We start from the raw sequence: 22,937 nt of genomic DNA, 5'->3' as shown, positions 1-22,937 counted from the left end.
ATTTGTATGGAAACACAAAAGACCCCGAATAGTCAAAGCAATATTGAGAACGAAAAACAGAGCTGGAGGAATCAGGCTCCGTGACTTCACACTATACTAAAAAGCTACAGTAATCAAGACAGTATGGTAGTGGCACAAAAACAGAAAGATAGATCAATGGAACAGGATAGAAAGCCTAGAGATAAACCCACGCACATATGGTCACCTTATCTTTGATAAAGGAGGCAGGAATGTACAGTGGAAAAAAGACAGCCTCTTCAATAAGTGGTGCTGGGAAAACTGGACAGCTACATTTAAAAGAATGAGAATAGATCACTTCCTAACACCATACACAAAAATAAACTCAAAATGGATTAAAGACCTAAATGTAAGGCCAGACACTATCAAACTCTTAGAGTTAAACATAGGCAGAACAGTCTATGATATAAATCACAGCAAGATCCTATTTGACCCACCTCCTAGAGAGATGGAAATAAAAACAAAAATAAACAAATGGGATGTAATGAAACTTCAAAGCTTTTGCAAAGCAAAGGAAACCAAAACAAGACCAAAAGACAACCCTCAGAATGGGAGAAAATATTTGCAAATGAAGCAACTGACAAAGGATTAATCTCCAAAATTTAAAAGCAGCTCATGCAGCTCAATAACAAAAAAACAAACAACCCAATCCAAAAATGGGCAGAAAACCTAAATAGACATTTCTCCAAAGAAGATATACAGACTGCCAACAAACACATGAAAGAATGCTCAACATCATTAATCATTAGAGAAATGCAAATCAAAACTACAATGAGATATCATCTCACACCGGTCAGAATGGTCATCATCAAAAAATCTAGAAACAATAAATGCTGGAGAGGGTGTGGAGAAAAGAACACTCTTGAACTGCTGGTGGGAATGTGAATTGGTACAGCCACTATGGAGAACAGTATGGAGGTTCCTTAAAAAACTACAAGTAGAACTACCATATGACCCAGCAATCCCACTACTAGGCATATACCCTGAGAAAACCATAATTGAAATAGAGTCATGTACCAAAATGTTCATTGCAGCTCTATTTACAATAGCCAGGAGATGGAAACTACCTAAGTGTCCATCATCGGATGAATGGATAAAGGAGATGTGGCACATATATACAATGGGATATTACTCAGCCATAAAAAGAAACGAAATTTAGTTATTTGTAGTGAGGTGGATGGACCTAGAGTCTGTCATACAGAGTGAAGTAAGTCAGAAAGAAAACGAGAAATGCCATATGCTAACACATATATATGGAATCTAAAAAGAAAAAGAAAATGGTCATGAAGAACCTAGGGGCAAGATGGGAATAAATATCTAGTAGGGCAGACCTACTAGAGAATGGACTTGAGGATATTGCGAGGGGGACGGGTAAGCTGTGACAAAGTGAGAGAGTGGCACAGATATATATACACTACCAAACGTAAAATAGATAGCTAGAGGGAAGCAGCCGCATAGCACAGGCAGATCAACTCGGTGCTTTGTGACCACCTAGAGGGGTGGGATAGGGAGGGTGGGAGGGAGGGAGACACAAGAGGGAAGACATATGGGAACATATGTATATGTATAACTGATTCACTTTGTTATAATGCAGAGACTAACACACCATTGTAAAGCAATTATACTCCAATAAAGATGTAAAACTATGTTAAAAAAATTCATTATGTTGTACACCTGAAATAATGTTATATGTCAATTATACCTCAATAAAAAAAGAAATAGAAAAAAATAAAAAGAGTACGGAGCACAGAAAACTATGCTTCCCCTCTCCCCCTCCCCCTCCGCCATGGAGCTACCTACTCAGTGCCCAGCATCCTCAAGGAAGACGGGAAAGAGGGCAAAGAGCTGGCAACACACTGAAGAGGGAGGACACTCGGGACGAATGAGGCATTTGGGAGAGTGGGGCAGGTGACCCCTCGGGTGGCCTGGAGGGACGTCGACTGAGAATGTGGGGATGCAGGTGGGACCTGTGGGGTGGTGGAGGCACAGAGGTGGGCGTGCAGACTGGACTGCTGGGGACACGGTCCTGACTGCAGGCTGGGCATCACTCTCCTCAGTGGGACTGGGGGTGGCTGTCCTTGAGCTCTGGGGCTAAGAGGCGCACTGACCAGGGAAGTGTGTCTGTCCTGCAGGGATCAGTGGCTGGGAGAGGTTGGCTCTGTTACCTGCAGGCTCTCTGGGCACCCGTCCTCCAAGCCTCTTTCTCCATTGTTGGTGGGGGGTGGGGTGGGGGTGGATAATAATACTTATCTTACAATAAGGACCCAATAAAATAATAATTATAACTAGATCAAAGTTACTTGAAATCACAGAGTGATGTATGAATGTCACCTACAATGTATATTAATAATTCATATCCTCTGGTTTTTCAAACTGTAAATATTAAATGGCCTATTGATATTGACGATGTTAATGGCATTGATAACAGCAGCAACGAGAGGCAGCGCGGCCTCCGGCACGTCAGTTCAACACTGTGAGTTCTGCTCTGCCATCAAATTAAGGATGGGAATAAATGAGGCACTCATGTGCCTTTCTGCTTGGGCGGTTAGCAACACTAAATTCTTCTCTGTGTGTCAGAGGTGTGGCAGCCCATCTCTTACCTGGGGACGACAGTAAAGAAGGCCATCAAGTTTGCCATGTTGCCATCATCTGTCATGATTTAGAGCTCCAGAAACATAATGCTTGCCTTTCTCCAACCACACATCAGCGGAGCCAGGCAAGAAGGTTTGAAACATTTTCATCCACAACTAACTTGGGAATTCATCACTGCTTTCAGAGCAGCTCTGTCCCTGGGTTGACACTTCCTGTCTGTCCACTTCTGGCACTGCAAATCCTGAATAAAAGGCCACAATGGCACATCAACCCCTTATTTCCAAGGCCTTTTAGAAGTGATGAGTTTTTGCCTAACTACGAGAGAAACATGTCTGACCTTCACTATGGGATGATCTTCGACAACCTCTTTACGCTCAAAGCTCTACTTCCTCATCTGCAGATTGAGGGAAACACCTAGGGGTGTTTAAGGGTAAAGTGTATTCATGAATGTCAAGTATTTAGCACATGCCTGACACACAGTTATAAATAAATAGTAGCTGTAAGAAACATAGCCATAGGTTGGAAAGAAGTTTTGCTTGGTGTCAAATCCAGTCTTATGAGAAGATCTTTCTACATGAATTCACTTTCTAATTGTCTGTCAAAAGCAAACCCAGTGTGTGAGGACCACTGGTTAGTCTTATCTGACAGGCTGCTTGGACACCCAGGAACTGCCAGTAACCAGTGAGGAAACCTCTTTTACTCTATGCATTCACTGCCTTTGGCATTAGAAGAAATGCAGGTTAGGATGTAATTGGAATTTTGGTGATTTGCAAAACGTACAGGATTTGAGTTCTCTGACACCCATGTCCTCAGCCTTCCTCCCTCTTCTAAAACTGGAGGTGGGAACGGGCTGAGTACCTTCCCCAGGTGACCTCACCACCCATCACCTGCGTGACCTGCCCATCTTCAATGGTACCGAGCCTCAGTCTCTTGAGCTGAAAACCAAGTCAATACCTGACACATTGATTCCATAATCTAAATTAGAAAATTTGTAACATATAAATGTCTGTGGTTACGTTATTTCTAATGGCCTATTGCACAACCAATATCCCTGCTTTCAATTAAGCAGGTAACAATTAGATCAGTGGGGCTTTGCCAGGCCACTTTCCTTGCCCAGAATCAACTGGGAAGTGAGTGCAGCTCTCTGCAGATGGAGATGAACAGATAACACTGCTGCCCTGTTACCCAGGAAGCGACACTGGAAGCCTGAGATTTGCTAGTCACATGGCCCATCACCACCCCACAGTCAGGTCCTTGTAAAATTACTTGGGGTCACTGTCCCGGCTGGTCTGAGGGAGAGTCAAGAGACCGTGCTCTCTGTGTCTATAGACTTAAATGGGTCAAATCAGGAAAGAAGGACAAAGGACTGTCACCCTCCCAGCAGAAAAGCTGCTTCCTTTGTGAAGAAGAGTGAGAGGCAGGTCAAAGGCCGGGAGTATGAGGAGGAAATCCCTCCATGCACTTTCTTACACTCTCATAAACTGATTAGCTTTTTATACATTCAAATCAGCAGCTCCTTCCAATTACTTCCAATTTCTCATAGAAAATAGTATTTTCCAAGTCACCTGGTCTTAAAATCATGATGCCATCTTTGACTCTTATACACACGCCCAGAGTCCATCTCAAAATCCACTTGTCACACCAGCCACCACCCTGCTCTCAGCTCTCATCACTTCTACTGCTTCATGGCATTCCAAGTGCTTGGTTTCACTTCCAAACTAGTGATTTCAGTACATCCCTTACTCCACAACATCACTGCTCTGCCTACTACTTTTACACTTTGGGATTTAAGGCCCTTCCTATCTGGGTTGTAACACTGTCCTGTCACTTCCCCAAAGGGTGTCCTCCACTAACTGATCACCTGTCATTTGTGTTTTGTCCTTATTTCCATTATGCCTTCTTCTATCCAAATCCTTCCAGGCTCAGTTCAAAATATGACCCCCATGAGGAGGTTCCCCAAATGGCCTTCAGTTTCACAAGGGTTTTAACCTGATTATCTAACATGTCCATCATCAGCTCCTTGAGCACCGGTCAAGCTTCTTTTTCTCACTGCACCTAGCAGAGTGCTGAGGGCAGAGCACACCCGACATAGCTGATAGTAATCAAGGGTAACTAACGCACAACACAGACAAAACTTCAATGTATTTCTAAGACCTCACATCAGGCACTCCGAAACCTGCGCTCTAGACCACCAACAGGTGAGCTGAGTCTCTCCGTATTGGGCATGACCAAGGCAGGAGCGGAGTTGTAATCCCACATGTCTGAATGCGCTGACAGGTTACCGCCATGACATCTACCCACGACGGTCTGAAATTCTCTCTACTGGAGATCCACCGAAACAGTGTCCATGTCTAATATAGAATATATTTTCATGAATCCAGATGTTTTCTCATGACTTAATCTAATACTTAAGGCACCATTTCACAAATAAAATTAACAAAAAAATTGTTTTTTTTTCTTTTCTAAATGGTCTTGATTTGTTTAAGCATTTGCTTCCAAATGTAAGCCATGCCATTATATTTAAGGAATTTCCTTATGTACTGGGAAGTATCCATCTATAAGCCAGGGCTAATTTCAACAACTGTTTGAATTCTTGAGAGAGGAGATAGGAATAACAGAAATGTCTGTTAATCCAGCTCTGCATTAGAGAAGCCAGAGCATGTGGCTCGTTAGAATAATGACGACTGTTTGCATTGCTTTGTCTCCTAATAGCAGAGAACTGTTGGATTGGGTAATTTGAAACTCATTACACTATCACATTTAGCCTCTGCAGACTCTGATGCTGATGGTAGAAGTGAACTACTTGGCCAAGCAGTTATTTTTAGTAAATCCAAAAGATGAAAGACAAGTAAGAAAAACACTTCATTGAATAGCATTTCTTCTCTTAAACCTATTAAGTCCTGAGCTGAAACCATACAAGCTGAGGAAAGGTGAAGTTTATGCAGTTTTGTAGCTCTTGATCAATTGTATGCAAACATGATATATCAGGAAAATCTTTTAAACTGCCTTGTATATCATAGTAAAGATAATAAGAGCAAATATAAATAAGCGATCTCATCTATTTCAAACCAGTCTTCAAGTATCAGGCAGATAAAAAGAAATTTGGCATGAGAGTTCAATATCTCTACTGAGTTGAAGAAATGGTTATATTGGTTTTGTCTCTCTATGGAGTTCAAGAAATGAATAAATTTATATATGTATATATATATACATATATATATATAAATTGATCTTGTTTTGTTTGGTTGAATGTTGAAATGAAAAGATCCTATCAGATGCATATTTTAGCTTTGAATATGATAAATGATATAACTGCAGCTGGTGAGTTGTTGAATATGAGATGATATGAAGAAGGGTTAAAAGCTCACATACTTTTTTTCACCAAAAATTGCTTTTGTGCTCCTGCCCTGCACACCATTGCCATTAAATCTGAATATCACATTGACTTGAATTTATTTAACTAATGATGAAAAAATAACAGTCTTTGACTTTTACTGTTTTTTACCTTTGATCAAATGAAGAGCATAATTTTCAGGTACAAAGAGTAGCATAATTTTAAGTTACACAACTCATTTTCCTCTTAGAGACATGAATCAGTGATTCCCAAGTGAGGTGCCCTAGGGATCTTTTGAAGGCTTTGTCCCAACTACTGATGTGCACAGCTATCCGACGGCAGTAAGTGGTTTAAATAAATCCTAGTGAGAGTCCCTTTCCATTACACTACTTCCCCAAAATAAATGTATGTTTTATCTCTCCATGGCGTTTGAAGATCATAGTTTGAAAAAAATGAATTATTCCCATCCAACTTAATTTTTGGCTCATCACACATACTTATTTCTCCTAATCCCCCAAATCCCTTTGGAATTATAGAAGCAATATAAAAGGAAACCCTCAGAATCGAAGGAAGTTCCTTGCCAGTAACGGCTGAGTTGCTGTTAGTAGGTAACAACTATTAACTCTGGACACCACATGAAAGGAGCAGGAAAGGGTCAGCCTATAAAGACAGAAAATATCACCCGACTCCAGTCAAATACCACCGAAAAGATGTTGCCCTACCCCACCCCAGGCCAGCAAAGAGAGTGGAGAGCCTAGGCTTTCACACTCAGCAGGTATCAGCAAAGGTCCAACACGAGGGAGCAGGGCTTTCATCCTTGCTGGGCAGCACTGATGCCAATTCTCTGTAGTGGGCTAGAGGCCAAGTGGGGAGCCTGGACTCCCACCCTAATCAGTAGGAGCATGTCCTCCTGCTCCTTGCTGGGGCTGCATCACAGGAAGTTTAGTGGAGGCTCAGACTCCTGCCACCCCAAGCCCACCCTCACCCACATGGTGTCAGTGAAGACCTGTATAGAGCTCGGAGTCCCGCGTCCACCCAGCAGGAGCAAGAGCCCAGTCATCCCTGTGTCAGTGGAGGCTGAAGGGAAGCCCACCTGGCAGTAATGAGGCTGTGCTGCACCTTTCCCTGCCAGAGCAGTGGTTTTAAAAATCTAGCTAAAACAGAAGGTTTCAATAAAATCCAGATTGTCATAACATAATACATAAAATGTCCAGGTTCCAATAAAAAAAATGTGTCCTAACAACAACCAGGAAGATCAAACTGAATTTTTTAAAAAATCAATAGATGCCAAAGAAAATATGACAGAGATGTCAGAATTACCTTTTAAAAAATTACTTTTTAAAAATCCTTTTAAAAAAAGAATTTTTGAAGCAGCCACCATAAGATGTTGCAACAACCAATTACAAACATGCCTGAAACAAGTGAAAGAATAGAAAGTCTCAGCAAAGAAACAGAAGAGAGAAAGAAAAACCAAAGAGAAGTTTTAGCACTTGTGTTGGTCTGCTTGGGCTACCATAACAAAATACCATAGACTGATTGGCTTAAACAATCAAAATTTATTTTCTCACAGTTCTGGAGGCTGGAAAGTCCAAGACCAAGATGTTAGCAGATTCAATTTCTGGTGAAGACTCTTGTCTTGGCTTACAGAGGGCTGCCTTCTCGCTGTGTTCTCACATGGCCTTTCTTCATTGCATGCATGTGGAGACAGAGAGAGATTTCTCTCCTCCTTTGCTTATAAAGGCATCATCCTATCAGATGAGGGTTCTACCTTTATGACTTCAATTAACTTTAATTACAAAGGCTCTATGTTCAAATACAGTAACAATAGAGATTTCAAAATATTTCAAAACAATAGGGTTTCAAAATATGAATTTTGGGGGTACATAATTCAGTCCATAGTGTTCTACCACTGGCCCCACAAAATTCATTTCCTTCTCACATGCAAAATACATTCATTTCATCCCAGTATCCCCAAAGTCTTAACTCATTCCAAGCATCAACTCTAGCATCTAAGGTCAAAAGTCTCATCTAAATATTATCTAGACTCAATTCATCCTGAGGCAAAATTCCTCTCCAGCTGTGAACTTGTGAAACAAGTTATTTGCTTCCAAAATACGATGGTGGGATGGGTATAGGATAGACATTCCCGTTCCAAAAGGGAGAATGTGGAAGGAAATAAGGAGTGACAAGTCCCAAGCAAGTCCAAAACCTAGCAGGGCGAGTTCCGTTAGATCTTAAGGCTTGAGAATAATTCTCCTTGGTTCAATGTTCTGAGGCAGCAGACTCATGCCCATTGCCCTGCAAGGCGTGGCACCCAGGGCTCTGCTAGCCCTGCCCTTTGAAGCCCGATTGGAGGCCATCTGGCCCCCTGGGCCTGTGCACTCTGCACCTGGGGTGGGACTGGCAGTCCTGATGGTCTCTGAATTGCCTTTGGGGTCTTTCTACCTGCCTTCTGTTGAGATGGCCAATAACACCATGAGTAACCTTTTTATTTGGTGTTCTCTCCTGAAGAAACTTCCTCTTTTTTTGCAATATGAGTATGAGAATTTTCCAAATCTTTAAGTTCTGGGTTTTTTTTTTTCATTTTTTGTCTTAACAATTCCTTCTTTAATTCAGCTCTTGCCTTTCACATTTTACTATTAAGCTGTCAAGAGGAACCAAGCCACTCCTCCAGCACTTTCCTTAGAAATCTTCTCAACTAAATAACCAATTTCATTGTTCACAAGGTCTACCTTCCACAAAACACTGGAACACATTGTAGTCAAGTGCTTTGCCAGTTCATAACAAGCAGCAGCTTTCCTCCACTTTCCAATAATCTGTCCCACATTTCCGCCTGAGACCTCACCAGAAGACCTTTAACATCCAAGTTTCAACCAGCATTTTGTTCATGATTCTTTGGGTATTCTCTAAGAAGAAGAAAGGTTTCTCTCTAGCTCTCTTTTTTCTTTCTGAGTCCTTACCAGTATCTCCTTTAACATCCATGTTTCACCCAACAGTCCCTACATAGCAATCTTGGCTTTTTCTAACATGCACCACAAAAGTCTCCAGCCTCTATCCATTACCCAGTTCTAAAGCCACATCCACATTTTCAGGTATTTGCTACAGTAGCACCCACATCTCATAACCAAAATCTGTATTAGTCAGGGTTCTCCAGAGAAACAGAAACAATAGGATATATATACATATATGTGTGTGTGTGTGCGTCTCTCTCTCTATATATAGACATATATAGACATATATACATATACATATATTTACATATATATACGTATATACATATATAGAGAGAGAGAGACACACACACACACATACATACATGGTTTATTATAAGGCATTGTCTCATGCAATAATGGGAGCTGAGAAGTCCCAAGATCTGCAATCAGCAAGCTGAAGACCCAGGAGAACGGATGGTGTAGTTCCAGTCTGAAAATTGTTAGGCTGGAGACCCAAGAAGAGCTGTTTCAGTTTTCATGGAAGGAAAAGACCAACACTGCCTGCTCAAGGCAATCGGGCAGGAGGAGTTTCCTCTTACCCATGGTAAGGTCAGCCCTTCTGTTCTATTCAGGTCTTCAACTGATTGAACGAGGCCCATCCACATTAGGGAGGGCAATCTGCTTTACTCAGTCAACCAATTTAAATGCTAATCTTATCCAAAAATATCCTCACATGCATGCCTACAATAAGGTTTGACCAAATATCTGGGCATCCTGTGGCCCAGTCAAGTTGACACATAAAATTAAAGAAAACAATAACCATAATAAGAAGCTCAGTAAATGAGTTCATCAGAAAGATGAAGGGGACAAAAGAAAGAATCAGTAAAATTAAAGATAGAACAATCAAAATTAAGTGATCTGAAAAACAGATTGTTGGGCTGCACCCTGCAGGTCTACAAGGCCTCTACTTGCCCATCCTTAAGACTAAAGAAAGAGCCAGTGACAGAAACATCAATGGTTTAATGGATGGGGGAACTTACACCTCTGAAGCAAGGTCCTGGAGTGACACCCCACCATGTTTGGCGGATGGCAGGCAGGACATGAGACCGTCTTTGCTCCCGGGGTGGAAGGAGAGATTTCCAGTTATAGGAGGAAATTATATCAGGTTACCTCATTGGTTACCAGGGAAACCAGCAGAGGGGTCTGTTCCTCACCACCCCTTTGATAAGCAGAGTGGAGAGTTCTTATCTAAAGCTAGAACAGTCATTAGCTGGGGCCTGGGGCAGGTATGTAGGTCAGTCATATGAGTAGGGTGTAGGTGAAGTAGGCACTGGTCAGGCAAGGGATATACAGAGAACAAGGGAATAGCCATCTGGAGGGGCCTGTGACCATACACAGATGTAATAGAAAAAAAAGTGAAAAGAGCCTCAGTACTTGTGGGAATACAACAAAAGATCTAATATTCATGTCATTTGAGTCAGGAGAGAAAAAGAGAAAGAGGATGGGGCAGAAAAAGTATTCAAAGTAATAACTGGTCAAATGTCCTAAATTTGACCAAAATCTATAGATTCAAGAAGTGGAGTAAATCCCAAATCAGTAAACCCAAAGAAATCCACACTAATACACATCATAGTCAAACTTCTGAAACTAAAGTCAAAGAAAAAACCTTGAAAGCAACAAGAGAGAAAAGAGGGCTTCCCTGGTGGCACAGTGGTTGAGAGTCCTCCTGCCGATGCAGGGGACACGGGTTTGTGCCCCAGTCTGGGAAGATCCCACATGCTGCGGAGCGGCTAGGCCCGTGAGCCATGGCCGCTGAGCCTGTGCATCTGGAGCCTGTGCTCCGCAACAGGAGAGGCCACAAGTGAGAGGCCTGCGTACTGCAAAAAAAAAAAAAAAAAAGAGAGAGAGAAAAGATATCTCACCTATAAAGAAAATATGGTTTGAATTATAGCAGATTCCTCATCAGAAATCATGGAGGCAACAGCAAAGTAACACATTTTTCAAATGCCACAAGAACTGTCAGAACAGGATCTTATATTCATTAAAAATGTTCTTCAGGTATGAAGGGAGAAATCAAGGTATTTTCAGATGAAGAAAAACTAAGAGAACTTATTGCCAGCAGTCTATCCTAAAAGAATGGCTTGGGACTTCACTGGTGGTCCAGTGGTAAAGAATCTGTTACAATGCAGGGGACGTGGGTTTGATCCCTGGTCAGGGAACTAAGATTCCACCTGCTGTGGGGCAACTAAGCCCGTGCACCACAACTACTGAGCCTGTGCTCTAGAGCCCGTGAGCCACAACTACTGAGCCCATGTGCCACAACTACTGAAGCCTGTGCACCTAGAGCCCGTGGTCCACAACAAGAGAAGCCACTGCAATGAGATGCCCGTGCACTGCAACGAAGAGTAGCCCCCACTTGCCGCAACTAGAGAAAAGCCTGTGCGCAGCAACAAAGACCCAACGCAGACAAAAATAAATAAATAAAATAAAAGATGTACAATAAGATATACACAAAAACACTGTAAATAAATAAAAATGGAATCATAATAAATGTTCAGCTAACCCACAGGGAGTCAGGAAAAAGAAAATAGAGAAATGGAAAACATAGAGAATGGAAGACCAAAAAATCAAATAAAATGGCAAACTTAAGTCATAACATACCAATAGTTCCATAAAATGTAAATTATGAAAATATACCAATTGAAAATATAGACTGGCAAAGTGAATTAAAAAATATGACCCGGGCTTCCCTGGTGGCGCAGTGGTTGAGAGTCCGCCTGCCGATGCAGGGGACACAGGTTCGTGCCCCGGTCCGGGAAGATCCCACATGCCGCGGAGCGGCTGGGCCCGTGAGCCATGGCCGCTGAGCCTGCGCGTCCGGAGCCTGTGCTCCGCAACGGGAGAGGCCACAACAGTGAGAGGCCCGCGTAACGCAAAAAAAAAAAAAAAAAAAATGACCCAACTATACACCATCTGCAAGAAGCTCATTTTAACGTAATGATGCTTAGAGTAAACATATGGAAATATATACCTCATTCAAATATTAATCAAAAGAAAGAAAGAGTGGCCATATGGATTTCAGGTAAAGTAGAATTCAAAGCAAAGAAAATTACCAGAGACAGATATGAACATTATGCAATCATAAAGGGTTAATTCATCCACAAGAAATTATAATCCTGAATGTGTATACACCAAATAACAGCTGAGAAATACATGAAACAAAAAACCCACTGAATTGAAAGTAAAAATAGTCAACTGCACAATTACAGTCAGAGACTTCAGCACCTCTTTCTCAACAATTGATGAAGACAGAAAATCAGCAAACAATATAGAACTCACAACACCATAATCAACAGGATTTAATCAATACTTGTAGAGCATTCCACCAAGCAACTGCAAAGTACACATGACTTTCAAGTGTTCACAGAACAAATATCAAAATGAATCCTATTCTGAGTCATGAAATAAACCCCCATAAATGTAAAGAAAGTTGAAACCATATGGAGGGTGTCCTCTGACTCTAATGGAATTAAACTAGAAATCAGTAACAGAAAGATAACAGGAAAATCCCCAAACTGTTTAAAAATTAAATAACCCACATATAAATAATCAAATGTTCATATAGGACATCTGAGAAGTGACTCATGCAATAAGGAGTTACCAGGTGGGTAACCGAAATTGGGTCATTAAGGGCTGTTGGAGGAGGTGACCTGCAATCTGAGAAGTGAAGACAAGAAAGAATTGCCTGGTGCAATTGCCTGGTGCAGGTCTAGGGGTAGGGAACTGCTTCCCGAGGAGCATACCCTAACAGGCAAGTGCCTCCACTTGCATTCTCAGTTACAAGCAAGGAAACCAGCCTGGTGTGTGTCCCACCATACTCTCCAGACTTCCCAAGCAGACTGCAGCTCATCTCATTCTTACTCACATATAGAACATAAATGCTTCTCTGTCTTTGGGGGACATAACCCCCAAAATATAACCATGATTCTTACTTGTGAAAATAACTTACAGCTGCCAAATTTCAGAGGGCAGGCATGAGCATCCATCGGGAAGTCTTCAAGTTGCATTGGGCACTCTGCTGAGATGGTCAAGCTGAAAAACAAGAGATGGGGACCTTTCAATGACTCACCGACTCTGGCTATTTACTGGACACCACGTTTTGAAAGCCATATTAAGCACTCCACTCATTATTTTAATTACTATCTTTTATGAAATTGTCTAAACTGTCCCACCAAATTACATAGGATTGCATTGTAGATGAATATCATTTAGAAATAAGGTTTAAATCAAATCTGCTCAGGAGTTCTGTGGCTTGGTGAGTGTCTGTACATACATTACCGCTTGTAAAGCAATTTGAGATGCCTTTAAAGATAATTTATTCTTTTATTCTCCCATCACTTACCCACAGTAATAAAAAAACTTCCCTTGACAAGGCTGAAAATATATGTATGTTCTAAAATAATTTATAAGCTCAAAAATATAAGTGTGGGGCTTCCCTGGTGGCGCAGTGGTTGAGAGTCCACCTGCCGATGCAGGGGACACGGGTTCGTGCCCCTGTCTGGGAAGATCCCACACGCCGCGGAGCGGCTGGGCCCGTGAGCCATGGCCGCTGGGCCTGCGCGTCCGGAGCCTGTGCTCCGCAACGGGAGAGGCCACAACAGTGATAGGCCGCATACCGCAAAAAAAAAAAAAAAAAAAAAAAAAAAAAAAAAAAAAATATATATATATATATATATATATATATATATATAAAAGTGTGGAATAAATACACAGTCCAAGTTTCGACCAGAAGCTGGCTATAATTATTGTGTACTGGGCTGATGTCATGAAACTATAGAGTAAGCAAAATTGTGTTATGATAGCAACTTTCTTATTGTTTTTAATCCAAGTCTGGTCTTCCAAATAATAATACCACCATTCACTACCACTGTCACCAATGACTAAAACAGTGCTGATCATAAGAGTTGCTTGTCTGGGCTAGGGACTGTGTTAAGTGTTTCACCTGCATTAACATATCTAATTAGAATAGCACAATGTATTGCTATTATCACCCCAGTGTCAAGGTAAGAAAGTGAGGCATGGATATTAAGGGATCCGGACAAGAATGCAGAGCCCCTAATGGCACGTGCCCCACAGGCTGTGTGACCCAAAACTCTGTTTGTACTTGCGGAGTCATCATGCTGTGGTGCTTTTATTTCCCTACAGATTTACTAATTAAGTAGTAAATCTAAATTTCTTTAATGAGTTAGTCTTCTGTTCTTAGTGTTTAATTCTATTATTTAAAATGAAATGTAATTGCATAAAATGAAATCAAATTGCACAATTTTCAACTTTAAACAGACGTTACAATTCTATTTTGTTATATTGTCTGGATCTTGCCCATGTGCCTGGGGTGAGAATAAAAATGTAAACACAATCATTTTTGCCTTTACTTCTTCCTTCTTTTAAGATAGCTTAACTTTTTTGCTATTAAATTGGGCATGTAATTCACACTTGACGATTGCAGATGGAGTAGTCAATTCATGTATTCTCTGAATGGAGCTAAAACGTGTCAGTGGAAGGAAGGTGTGTGCCCATCATGGAGAGGAAATCTGCTGCCTCTGCCTGGGGGTACCACTCTCCCCAAAATGGACTGAGTTCCAGAGGGTGTGAGTGTACATGGATGAGAATATACCACAAAAGTCTCATATTCAGGTGGGGAGATGATATCTAAAATTATACGCCACCTATGTTCGTAAAAGAGTATGGAAAATACAGAAAAGTTATAAAGAAGAAAATTACAAATACATATCATTTCACTTATAATTTCACCTGGTACACTTTGTCCAGATTTCTTCACAGCTACGGATGTTTTCTTTCTGTTCTTGGTTTATAAAATTCAGTCTTCTGTTTACCTAACATTAGAGAAGGGGCATTTCCCACATCTTTAAAATCTCTGCATAATCATGACTTTGAAAGGTAAAATATTTAATTCTAGCATGCAGATGTGTGTGTGTGTAATATACATATGCATATATCTGTATATGTATGGACATCTTCAAGCATAAACTATGTAAAAGGATTATTATTAGAGACTACAAAATGGGGAAGGTAAAGGAATATTTACTTATTAGAATTAAGAAAACAGGACTTAAAAAACACAGCCTGTGAGAAGGACAACATAAAGGAAAATAGTGTTACTTTATATTGTTAGTAAACTTAAGCCATTTGTTAAACAAAGCAATAGTGGGGCAGAAAACTTAAGTGAGTCAAATATGTTCTAGAGAATAAAATCACAATGACTCAGTAAATCTAGAATTTCTTTGAGAAGCAAATTTATAGTAGGGAAATAAAAAGTATATATAAAGCTATAGTGCTAGGTACAAAGCAATAAATGTGAAAGTAAGCACATGAAGAAATGGTGATGTGGGAGAACAGAGAACGCTTCCAATTAGAAAAGTGCATCTCAGTGCTGGTCTACGGTCTCTGTTCCAACAGTTGATGGCCTTGGTGTAAGGAAGATGCTGGGCTCAGCCAGTGGGAACAGTGTGAGGGGGGGCAGGGTGCTTCAGGTGGTCCTGACTGTCCAAGCCCTGCTGTATGCACAGCAGACTTCAACCAGCAGACCCAGTGCTGCAGTCTTCAAGTTGCCCCCAATAATATCAACAACTATGGGCTGGACTCCCACCAGCAGGGTGACGTGGAGATGGTCCTTCCATGGCAGAATCTTCTCTCCAGACACTGCCATGTCTTGGAGCTCACATAACTGGGCTTCTGTCCCCCAGAAAACACTCTATGGCCCACTGGGTCTGGAGGTTGCCTTGAAGCCAGATCTGTTGGCTGAATTCTTGACAATGTGGTGAATCACAGTTAACTCCTCTCCCCCCTGCTTGGTGCTGGGTCTCTGATTTGATCCCCGGGGCCACTGGAGGCACTGCCACCTGCGTTCCTGTTCCTTGCCCTTACTTGTCAGAGTAGACCCCTCAGGGAGACTTGACCTCCCACCTCTGGCACTCTGCCCACTCCTGGCTTTTCCTCCTTTTCCTCACGTACTCCTCTTTCTTGGCCAACACCGTGTGTTTATAAGAGAGGTGAGGAGCCATCTTTTCTGTCACTGTGTTCTCAGCATTTGGTGTCTTGTTTTATTCTAGCTGTTTGGTCCTGAGGTCTAGGCCAAAACCACTGCACTGACAACATTTAACAATAGCAAGGAATGTACACCAAGGAGTCTGCTTTTAGCATACAGCAGGAGGAGAGAGGGTGGGTAGAGACAGATGGACAGAATTTAGCTGGATGTAAAAAGAAAACCCTTTTGAAGAAAAAAATAATTCCAGTGAAAACATAAAAAAGATAATTCTACAATTACCATCTTGATAAATGCTAACATTAGAGCCTCACAGATTGTTCCCCCATTTTAATAGACCTCTTTAGAATTTGAATTCCAAACATCAGAAAAATATACTTCATCTATGATAGTGTCTCTCCTCTAAGGAGTGAATGTATTATTCAGATAAATTCCCCAATAGCAAATGTTTCAACCTTAGTAAGAGAACAACACTTAAAATTTTGATCCTTTAAGCATTTCAAAAACGGCCTATGCTTTTATAGTACTCAAATAATATCTCTAGATAAGAGGGACCCTTCCATTCATGGGGTTCTTAAAATGCAGTGTCCTTTGATGTACAACCAACCTCCTTCACACAGAATTGAGATCAGAGCACTCCATGGAATGTGGACTGTCAGAGCTCAAAGGAGCCAGCCAGGTCACCTCCTAGAAACCCTTACTTTTCTCAAAAGGTTAAGGAATATGCCTATGGAAAAATTTACTGAATTACTGGTAGATCCAATGATCCTGCTTTTTTTCCCCAAAGGTCAAATTTCTGTTTCTAAAGACATTCAGGCATTGACTTATTGGAACATAATATCCCATTTTTGAACATCTTAATTTTAGGGTAAGAAAAAGGGCATTTTGTGAGTTAAGCTGTTTGCTTCAACTTGGATGTAAACTCCCTAGAGAGCCCTCTGCTTGCCCAGGGGCAGCCCGCAGTGGCATGTGCTTCAGATGTTAAAACAGGCAAATTCGGGCTTCCCTGGTGGCGCAGTGGTTGAGAGTCCACCTGCCGATGCAGGGGACACGGGTTCGTGGCCCGGTCCGGGAAGATCCCACAGGCCGCAGAGCGGCTAGGCCCGTGAGCCATGGCCGCTGAGCTTGCGCGTCTGGAGCCTGTGCTCCACAACGGGAAAGGCCACAACAGTGAGAGGCCCGTGTACCGCAAAAAACCCCAGCCAAATTCTAGAGTAGCTTTGCCATTAATGAATTGTGCAACTTTGTAAAACTGCCTAACTTCTCTGGTCCAGCCTTTCCATTTGAAAAAGAGAAATAGCAGCTGCTTTATTCTCTGAAAAAAACAAGAATAGTTAATAGGTGCATAAAGAGATTTCTACCCAATATGCTCTCCAGATCTGAGCCTTCTTCATTTACTTGAGAATATTCAGTGCAATAGAAGGTGTGGTGGTAGGCAGAATAATGGTCCTGCAAAGATGTCCATGTCCTAATCCCCCAAACCTCATGACTTGTGAATATGTTACCTTAAATAGCAAAAGGGCTGTGCAGACATGATTAAGTTAAGGCCCTTGGGAGAGGGGAGTTTATCTTGGATTATCCAGATAGGCCCAGGCGAATCACAGCAGTCCTTATGAGAGGAAGGCAGGAGTGTCAGAGTCAGAGGTGATATGATGACAAAAGCAGAGGTCATGGGATTGTGGTCATGAGCTCAGGGATGCAGGCAGCCTCTAGAAGCTGGAAGAGGCAGGAAAGGATTCTCCCCTAGAGAATCCAGAAGGAATGCAATCCTGCTGCCTACAGCTTGACTTTAGCCTCTTAAGACCTTTTTTGGACTTTCGACCTCCAGAACTAGAAGATAATAAATTGGTTGTGTTTTAGCCAATAAATTCGTGATAATTTGTTACAACATCTATAGGAAAATAGTACAAAATTTGGTACTTGGAAGTGGGATACTACTGTAACAAATACCTAAAAATGTGGAAATGATTTGGAATTGGGCAGTGGGAAGAGGCTGGAAGAATTTTGAGATTCATTATAGAAAAAGCCTAGACTATGTTGAACAGACTGTTAATTGAAATGTGAATGTTAATGATTCTGTAATGAGAACTTGCAGTGAGAAACATGGTAGAGAAGACCTACATTATATGGTCATAAACACACTGCTGGTAGCAATATGGACATCAAAGGCCCTAATGGTGAGGTAACAGAAGGAAATGAGGAAACTGGAACTTGGAGGAAGGGAGATTCTCGCTGTATAGTGACAGAAAGCTTACGTGGAAAGCGGAACTTGTAAAAGATTGCAATAGGCTAAATAATGCCCCTCAAAGATAAAAGGTCCTAATTCCTGGAAGTTGTAAGCATTACCTTATATGGGAAAAGGGTCTTTAACAGATGTGATTAAGGGTCTTGAGATGGGGAGATTAACCAGGTGGGCACTAAATGCAGTCACAAAGATCCTTATAAGGGAGAGGCAAAGGAAATTGCACATAGATAAAAGAAAGAAGGTGATGTGATGAAAGCACAGATGTTTGAAGATGCTGTGCTGCTGGCTTTGAAGATGTAGGAAGGTGCCCTGAGCCCAGGAATGCAGGCATGCCGCTCTAGATACTGGAAAAGGCAAGTAAATGGATTTTGTCCTACAGCCTCCAGAGGGAGTACAGCCTGGCCAAAACTGATTTCAGAATCATGGTCTCCAGAAATGTAATACAGTAAATGTGTTTTAAGTCACCAAGTTTGTGGTAATTTGTTACAGTAACCACAGGAAACTGATACAATGATGAAATTGGACCCTTAGATGAGGAGAGTCCAAGCTAAGTGTTAAAGTTGTGGCCTGTTTTTTCTTCCTGTTGCTTATAGTAAAATGTGAGAAGAAAGAGACAGATTAAGGTAAGAGCAGCCAACAAAAAATGGACCAAGACTTGATCTGGGAAATTCTCAGTTTATCCAGGTTGCAAAAGATGCTATAATTAGGAGTTCATTGTCAGGAAAACATACTCTTAAGGGAAAGCCAAGGGTGTGGTTGGACCTTTTGCTACTGCCTCAGACTCTTTGAGGAAATTAAATGTGTGACGCATGGGTCTTCTTAGCCATGTAAGCAAAAGAATTATCCATGAAAGATTTATGAAGGAGGTCTAGTAGTGTAAATTCTTAAGACATACACAGGAGACGTAAATGATTCTTAAAAATTTTATACCAGCAGAAACACTGTCAGTTGGGGCTGAATGGGACAGACAGAGGCCAAAATGAAAGAAGGCTGTCAGAACACCAACATTCCACAGGCAGGAAATAGGTTGAAAGAAACTACTCAGCTGCAAACATGTGCTACCCTTCATGAAAAAGGCAGGATGACTCTAAGGGCAGAGCCTTAATCATGGAGGATTAGCCCCAGGCCTTTGAAACCTACTGTTGTTTGCCTAACTGGATTTAGAAATTTGTGTGTGGGGGGGATAGTGCTTCCTTTTCTCCTACTATTTTCTCTCCTTTCAAATGGGAATATCTTTAACTGTTATCCTCTGCTTGTCCCACCATTGTATTTTGTGGGTAATTAACTTGTTTATTGAGTTCCACAAATTCACAGATGAGGATTGTGCCTCAGGCTAGATCATACCCAAATCCTCACACATAGCTGATTTAGATGATTCAGATGATGAGATTTGGAACTTTGGAGCTGATGAGATTTAGTTGAGACTATGGACTTTGATGCCGTAATGAGTTGAGACTTTGGGGGATATTGGAATGAGATTAATATTTTTTGCACATGGGACAGACATGAATTTGGGGGGCAGAACTCAGATTGTGGTAAGCAAAATAATGATTCCCTAAAGATGTTCATGTCCTAATACTTCCTACTTATGAACGTGATACCTACCATGGCCAAAGGGACTTTTCAGATGAGATTAAATTAAGGATTTGGGGATGGGGAGACTACCCCAATTATTGGGCAGGCCCAATGTAAGCACAAGGCTACTTATAAGAAGGAGACAGGAGTGTCTGAGTTGAAGTGGGAGATGTGATGCTGGAAGCAGTGATAGTGGAAGGAGTGATGCAGGGCCATGAATGAAGGAGTGCAGGCAGCCTCCAGAAGCTGGGGAAGGTGAGGAAATAATTCTCCACTAGAGAATCCAGAAGAGACACAATCCTGGCAACATAAGACCTGTTTCAGACTTCTGGTCTCCAGAGCAGTAAGATAATAAAATTTGTATAGTTTTAAAGCCACTAAGTCTGTGGTAATTTGTTACAGCAACAATAGAAAACTAGTACAGTAGTTTCCATAAAATAAAATAATAATAATATTACTAATCCAATAACCAATTGTTAAATAATTTTCACAAAGTTGAGAAAGAAATTTGGTTTGGTCAACTTATAAATAGCTCACAAAGTATTCACTGTCATGAAAATCACAGGCTTGATAGTGAAATGGACCAGACGCCTCAGGCAATGTGGCCTGGCTTGGTCAGTGACTGAGCTGCAGGCTGCATCTCCACTGTTTTTTTTTTCTCTCCCCCACCCCTCCCCCTTGGCAACCACAAGTCTGTTCTCTATATCTGTTTGTGTTTCTTAGATATGTTCATTTGTGTTACATTTTAGATTCCACATATAAGTGATATCGTATGATAGTCTTTCTCTGTCTGACTTACTTCACTCAGTATGGCAATCTCTAGGTCCATCCATGTTGCTGCAAATGGCATTATTTCATTCTTTTTTATGGCTGAATAATATGCCTCCACTGGTCATTCAGTGGAAACATCACCTTCCTATCAAGACTCTCAGGCAATATATGAAATTTATTTGGGGACTCTTGAAATTCAATACTAACATAGCAAGCACCTAATGATTGGTGTTATGGGAAAGAGGTGAGGCTTAATTTGGCTGATACTTTTCCAAGTGAGTCTTTGTAAGGAACATAAGAATACCTAATGTACACAGCTTTCTATTTACTATGGTTGCACCCATCTGAAGGGCTGCCAGCTTTGGAGATGGAGGAAAGCTGGCACTCTCAGCTGGCTCTTTGTAGGCAACACCTTTATTTTTCTGTAGGCTCATTGTGTTGCCTCTGGCTTATTCCCACCTGGATGGGGCTGTGCAGGGCTCCTTCAACACTCTGGATAGTCTTCCTTGCTCTACACCTGAGTCACATCCTCAGAGAGGAAGAAGCTATAGATTAATATCTGCACGAGGAGCACCTGTTGTGCTGGGTCATCAGGGGGAAGGTCTCTGAAAGGAAGCCCAGCTCTGAGGGTTATATGCCTGTTTTCCTTATATTTGATTTACCTCTAGATTGGCAAATAAAAGAAGTTTACTCAGGTATTACAAAGAATTGGTCTTTTTATTAATATAACATGTCTACTCATATGTATTTATTGAGTCACTAGCTCTAAGAATAGAGATAGTCCTGCTTCTTCTTCAGAAACTTCCCCAAGAGCTCTGCCTGATGTCAAAATCCTGTTTACTAGAGCTTTCTCTTCTATACTCCTATGCTCAGGAAGAGCTGCAAACTTATTCATTCAATAAAAAAATGCATGAATGCATTTCTCTTCCTGTAAACAATCACTATTCCATGTATCATGATAAATAGTGATATACCATGTTTATTATTTTTCAGTTAGGCATCGCTGGTTTTCCTTGAAACTAATTACAATTCATAATAATGTTTTGAGGAAAACATTCTAAAGCTCAGCTATGTAAAAACTGAACTTTTAAAATCTAAACATTGACAAGTTGGGAACAATGTATGTTGGAAACCAGAGGTCATTGCCAGGTTCAGCCACTTCCACTCCACATTTTACTAACTAACCCGTGTATACTGGTCCCTTTGGTGACAGTTGTAGATCTATTGTAATTAAGTTTGATCCAAACCAGAACTACAAGCCTAGTTTCCTTCAGGGCCTGGCCATAGTGCTTATCCTGGTTAGTCGCCCTCCTGAGGGATCTCCATCTTAGCATTAACCCTGACCCTACCCAAAGCTAAAGCAGGGCCTTTGCCTGTGATAAAGATGAGATGAGATACCAAGTTCAGCAGGTACAGCCCAGGTTGGGGTGGGCAGCAGCCAATGGAGAGCAGAAGAATAAAGGGTGCAGTGACTTGTTTAAAAGGCAATAGAATTTAAATTCAGTGAAGGGCAACCTTGCAGAAAGCAGAACTTAGGGCATTATCTGAAAGTTCCAATAAGACTATACTAAAATGATGCATGTTTTGGTTTATACAATTGTAAAGTTCCATACTTAAAAAAAACCCCACAAAACTGTTATTGAGATAACATAATGAACCTCTTCCTTTTAGCAATGAAGCCAAATTCTACAATTTACTTCCAGCTTGAGTTACACATTTCATAAGTCATTCTAAATCTCATTGATTCATTTTGTACTCTTCAGTGTAATAGGGATGTACATGGGACCAACCATCAGAATTATTCTGGCTGAAAATCCTCTGTGAACTTGCACTATTTATTGGGATTCTCATTCCTCTTCAGCTATTGGAAAGAAGATGCCAGGAATTCTTTATTTTGGGAAAACTAGTAGATGTGTGATAATTTTACAAACTTAGCCATATTTCTTATCAAAAAGGGATATAAACTTTATTGATTTATTTTGATTAACATGGCTATTTCTATTTTAATGCTTGTGTTCCTCAGGAAGGCACTGTAATGATTGATGTGAGAGCAGAAACATTTTGCTTAATTTTTTTTTTTAACATCTTTATTGGGGTATAATTGCTTTACAATGGTGTATTAGTTTCTGCTTTATAACAAAGTGAATCAGTCATACATAAACATATGTTCCCATATGTCTTCCCTGTTGCGTCTCCCTCCCTCCCACCCTCCCTACCCCACCCCTCCAGGCTGTCACAAAGCACCGAGCCAATATCCCTGTGCCATGCGGCTGCTTCCCTCTAGCTATCTACCTTACTGCGTTTGTTAGTGTGTATATGCCCATGACTCTCTCTCGCCCTGTCACAGCTCACCCTTCCCCCTCCCCATAACCTCAAGTCCATTCTCTAGTAGATCTGTGTCTTTAT

The 22,937-nt window shown here is 41.2% G+C and overlaps 1 protein-coding gene across 1 annotated transcript in view; it reads right to left on the bottom strand.

The window, feature by feature from the left end:
* Nucleotides 1–22,937, bottom strand: part of GABRA5 (gamma-aminobutyric acid type A receptor subunit alpha5) — a 103,419-nt gene that overhangs the window by 28,436 nt on the left and 52,046 nt on the right. Inside the window, exon 8 of the mRNA XM_060155452.1 lies at nt 12,887–12,969. Coding sequence (XP_060011435.1) covers nt 12,887–12,969 — 83 coding nt within the window. The remainder of the gene's footprint in view (nt 1–12,886; nt 12,970–22,937) is intronic.

The sequence above is a fragment of the Lagenorhynchus albirostris genome, chromosome 1 (assembly GCF_949774975.1).
Source record: "Lagenorhynchus albirostris chromosome 1, mLagAlb1.1, whole genome shotgun sequence".
Taxonomy (NCBI): domain Eukaryota; kingdom Metazoa; phylum Chordata; class Mammalia; order Artiodactyla; family Delphinidae; genus Lagenorhynchus; species Lagenorhynchus albirostris.
This window is presented reverse-complemented; position numbering and strand designations above follow the sequence as displayed.